The sequence below is a fragment of the Mandrillus leucophaeus genome, unplaced genomic scaffold, assembly GCF_000951045.1.
Source record: "Mandrillus leucophaeus isolate KB7577 unplaced genomic scaffold, Mleu.le_1.0 Scaffold901, whole genome shotgun sequence".
Classification (NCBI taxonomy): domain Eukaryota; kingdom Metazoa; phylum Chordata; class Mammalia; order Primates; family Cercopithecidae; genus Mandrillus; species Mandrillus leucophaeus.
Window position 1 is genome coordinate 447,418 of NW_012109820.1, and position 5,089 is coordinate 452,506.

General features: G+C 36.7%; 1 protein-coding gene across 1 annotated transcript in view; it reads left to right on the plus strand.

The window, feature by feature from the left end:
- EPRS (glutamyl-prolyl-tRNA synthetase) overlaps window positions 1-5,089 on the plus strand; it is an 85,074-nt gene that overhangs the window by 62,221 nt on the left and 17,764 nt on the right. The window contains exons 18-20 of the mRNA XM_011969748.1: window positions 1,127-1,360; window positions 2,493-2,755; window positions 4,720-4,746. Of these exons, the coding sequence (XP_011825138.1) occupies window positions 1,127-1,360; window positions 2,493-2,755; window positions 4,720-4,746 (524 nt within the window). The remainder of the gene's footprint in view (window positions 1-1,126; window positions 1,361-2,492; window positions 2,756-4,719; window positions 4,747-5,089) is intronic.

Sequence of the window (5,089 nt, forward strand, 5' to 3'; positions counted from 1 at the left end):
AGCTACCGCGCCCGGCCAGCTTGGCCCTTTTTCTTAAGATAAAGTAGTTTCTGCTGTGAAAACTCTTTCCTAAAAACAGAATAAACCAGAGACAAATCAAGAGTACAAATCAGACAGTTTACTCTCATCTTCTCTTTGTACGTTTTCTCTTAATTTTACTACCTTTATGTGGTGCCTGGTGTGACGCTCTAATGGCAGAAGACGTTATAAAGTAGCTGGACAAGGAAGTGTGCTTTGCTGCCTCATAGATGCAAATTTTTTGAAGGTATACCATTGGTATCCTGCATTCCTCTGACCCCCATTTGAGTATTCTTCATGGCTTCTGCCTGGTTTCATTTAGCTATCTGGAGCATTATTAGAAAGTAGCAGTAAAGATTGGATAGGGTGATTTGGAGACACTTTTCCTATCTATTTTGATTGATACCTCGAGGTTCCCAGTGGTACACTGGTTTGTAGTGAGATAGTAGCACCATTTCAGGTAAGGTGTCCAGCTTGGGTCCTTTGCCTGTGTTGCCGTCATTCTCTGCTAGAGAGTCACAAGTGTCTCGGTTGGGCTGAGTGTATCATTCTTTTTTATTATTATGTTAAAGTATCAGAGATTAAAATATATAGGTAAGTGTCTAAAAACTTCAACATGCTTTCTCATCTCATTGTCAATTTGTGAAATTGATGTAACTATTCGTTAGTTGGACCCAAACTTCCTTTTTTCCCGAAGTTGTCTTTAATTTCTGTTTAATAAGCAGTGGAAAATAAGGTTTGTATAGGCAAAGCCATTGATCTGATCTTTATTCTGATTTTGTAAATTCTGACTTCACTATTTATAGACCCAGGTCTTGACACTGACAGTTTACTTAGATGTTCTATTACTTGTCTGTTGACTTACGTAAAATAGAAAGTTACACTGTTGTATGTTGAACTGTATTTTTATTTCTTTGGCTTATATATAATCGATGTTTTTAATTTTTCTTTAGCTTTATCTCTTATTTTAGGCTGATGATTTAACGTAGGTTTCCCCATGGTTAACTTATGGGAATGATTTTTTGATAATTAAAAATTTTTAAATGGCATTGAAATTTCCAGAAATTTCCAAAGTTTTATAAATATCTCTATCTCTCTTTTGTTTTAGGCTAAAATAAATGAAGCTGTAGAATGCTTACTGTCCCTGAAAGCTCAATATAAAGAAAAAACTGGGAAGGAGTACATACCTGGTCAGCCCGCATTATCTCAAAGTTCAGATTCAAGCCCAACCAGAAATTCTGAACCTGCTGGTTTAGAAACACCAGAAGCCAAATTACTTTTTGACAAAGTAGCTTCTCAAGGAGAAGTAGTTCGGAAACTTAAAACTGAAAAAGCCCCGAAGGTTAGTGGGTTATTTTGTTTATGTGTTTTTGTTTTTTACATTTCAGAGTATTTTCTTTGCCTCAAGTGTTTTCTGCCCCATCAAATCTAGCTAACTTCTACTCATATTTCAGTTCTCAATTCTCCTACCTTGCCTTTTAGAGAAACTTTCTTTGTTGATTGTTTCTTACCCCAACTAGATTTGACTGGATGTTTTCATATGACACAGCCCATCACTGACATGGTACTTAAACAGACTGTATTTTAATTGTTGTTTCCCTCCAATCTGTAAGATCCAGAATAGTGACCTAGACCCTAGCACAGTGCTCACCCATTGAAGGCCCTTAATATTTACCTTGTTTTTCATTCTTTCTCCTAAAGCTCTGTCAAACTGAAATAGTAGGTTTTATTTTGAGCTCTTAGTAGTCTGTGCTAATTCTGTTATCTTTTTAGGAGTAGATTTTTTTGTACAGATTCACATGAGTGGAAGACAGTCATTGTAGTTTTGAAATTTAACTTTATTAGAACTTGATAATCATTATCTCATCTTTATAATTGTGAAATGTTCAACTTATGTAACTTAATGGCTTTTAACTTAGATTCCTATGGAATACATGTTAGGTACCAGTGCTTTCTAGTAGAACTTTCTGCAGTGATGGAAATATTCTATAACAGTAGTCATTAGCCACATGAGCATTTGAAATGTGATTATGGTGACTTAGGAAGTGAATTTTTAATTTTATTTACTTTAAATGAACCACATGACTACTATTTGGATAGTGCAGTTATAGACCATGCTATTTTCCAGTCACAGTTTGCACAATTCTATCCCTGTTTATAATAATCTTTATAATTTCAATAGTTGGTGTAACACCTACCCCAAACCCTTCTGTCCCCAGATCTCTGTCTTTAATTGTGTTTGCAAATCTGCTTTTAAACTTTGGACAGATCCTTTTGTAGTTCCGAAGTGTGATGGTTGAGTTTTCACACTCATATGTGAGATATGCCTCCCTCAAACCTTATTACCACCTGGGCAGATTACCCATCTGATGTTGGGGGATAAAAGAAAGCTTTGAGCATTGTATTTAAGCGTGCTTAGACAATGACTTGAATTAAATACTGTCTTCTCTTTTTCCTCTTTTGTTAAACTAAAGGATCAAGTAGATATAGCTGTACAAGAACTCCTTCAGCTAAAGGCACAGTACAAGTCTTTGATAGGAGTAGAGTATAAGCCTGTGTCAGCCACTGGAGCTGAGGACAAAGATAAGAAGAAGAAAGAAAAAGAAAATAAATCTGAAAAGCAGAATAAGCCTCAGAAACAAAATGATGGCCAAAGGAAAGACCCTTCTAAAAACCAAGGAGGTGGACTGTCATCAAGTGGAGCAGGAGAAGGGCAGGGCCCTAAGAAACAGACCAGGTAATGAATTGCAGAAACTTCATTTGAAGCAAAGCAGAGCTTTGAATGAATTCAACTCTTAATATTTTTTAAAACAAATTTTGATTAGTTTATCACATTAAGTTAGAGAACGCTAAAACTGTAATGTCAGCAGATAGCATTTATTAATTTTCCATTTAATTTTTAAAATAGGTAACCCATTTGTTTGGTTCAAGAATCTCAGAATATAAGAAGTTCCTGTGCGTGTTTCCCATCTTTCCAGTTTTCCCCACCACCGTAATCAATCGGTAGCCACTGTTAACAGTTTCTTCTGTCTGTGTTGGCAATTTTCATTTATTATTCAAGTAAATACAGATATATATATATATCACACACAAATATACATACATGTTTTCTCTCTTCCTTTTTAAAGATAATTGGTAGCCTAATTATACACATTGTTTTGCACCTTAAGCAGATTTTTTTCAAATGAAGATCTTTTATGGGGACTAAGTGAGAGCTTCAGTCTCAATTTAAAAATTGATAGTTTAAATATAAGACAAAACTGACTAAAGACAAAACAGTGGGATAGATGGCACTTTAAGGATCTTCCAATCTGTGTGAATAATGTGCAGTCATACACCACATAATGATGTGTCAATCAACAGTGGACTACTTATGTGACATTGGTCCCTAACATCATAACAGAGCATGTATAGAAACCTGATATATGGCACTTGATGTTGGCATTGAAGTATAACAAGCTATGATGTTTGCACAATGATGAAATCACCTAACAACATATTTCTCAGAATATATTCATGTTATTAAGTGACGCGTGATTGTAATTTTTTGTCTCTTTCCACAATTAGAGTGAACTTTATGATGGGTTTTCCTTAATGGCTTAATAAGAAGACAAAACTGTTACTGAGATACTTTGGTTTTACATTTGTTTTTTTGTTTGTTTGTTTGTTTGTTTGTTTGTTTTTGAGATGGAGTCTGGCTCTGTCGCGGAGGCTGGAGTGCAGTGGCCGGATCTCAGCTCACTGCAAGCTCCGCCTCCCGGGTTCACGCCATTCTCCTGCCTCAGCCTCCCGAGTAGCTGGGACTACAGGCGCCTGCCACCTCGCCCGGCTAGTTTTTTTGTATTTTTTAGTAGAGACGGGGTTTCACCGTGTTCGCCAGGATGGTCTCGATCTCCTGACCTCGTGATCCGCCCGTCTCGGCCTCCCAAAGTGCTGGGATTACAGGCTTGAGCCACCGCGCCCGGCCTGGTTTTACATTTGTTTAGCTGAGTATCAAATTTTGCTGCCTCTTAGCTCTCATATCATATACACAGTGTCTCCTTAAACAAGAGAATGCAACAGATATTTTTCTTTTTGACTATTAAACTGAATAGCCAGAGTTATAGCAAGGTAGAAGAGAGTGTAGAACTTTTCACCTTTTACTTTCTTAGTGCTTGTGAAAGTGCTAGGTTTCATAGAGTTATTTTATTGAGGTATGTCATAGTGAAACAATGGAGAATGCAAATGCAAATACATTAAAATTTTTAGCCAGTAAAACCTTGTTTCTACTCCAAGAAGAGACCATACTCTATCCTGAATAATTGTTGATATTTCAAAAAAATGATTGTTGTCTGAAATAATTTTTTATTACAGACCCAGTTTATTTTACAAGCGTCTATCTCTGCAACTTTTATTCTGGTTAAAAGAAAAACTTAAGGCCAGGCGCAGTGGTTCACACCTGTAATGCCAGCACTTTGGGAGGCTGGGGTGGGCAGATCAGTTGAGGTCAGGAGTTCGAGACCAGCCTGGCCAACATGTCAAAGCTCCGTCTCTATTAAAATTACAAAAAAATTAACCAGGCATGGTGGCACACACCTGTAATTTCAGCTGCTCGGGTGGGGGAAGGGGTGCTGAGGCACAAGAATAACTTAAACCTGGGAGGTGGAAGTTGCAGTGAGCTGAGATCGGACCAGTGCACGCCAGTCTGGGTGATGGAGTGAGACTGTTTCAAAAAAAGAAAAAGAAAAAGTTGTATAAATTTGGTTAATATGCACACATAAGTACACACACATATATGTGTGTATTTATAGCCATTGTTTTAATTACTTTTTAGGTTTTACTTTCAGTGAAATGGTGATCTTACTATAATTTTAACTGGCATAAGATTCTTCTTTTTTAGTGGGAGAATAGGTGTGAACAGGCTCTGTCTCTATCACAAATTCATTACCTTAAAAAGAACCTTGTAAAAGAGATGTCTGCATGGAAGCATAGAATCATAGCTTTTGTTACATTTGGCTTTCCTAGATTTTGTGGATAATGTCTCACAACTTTTTAAAAGATGTCTCTGCTGTTTTTGGGGGTTTTTTTGTTT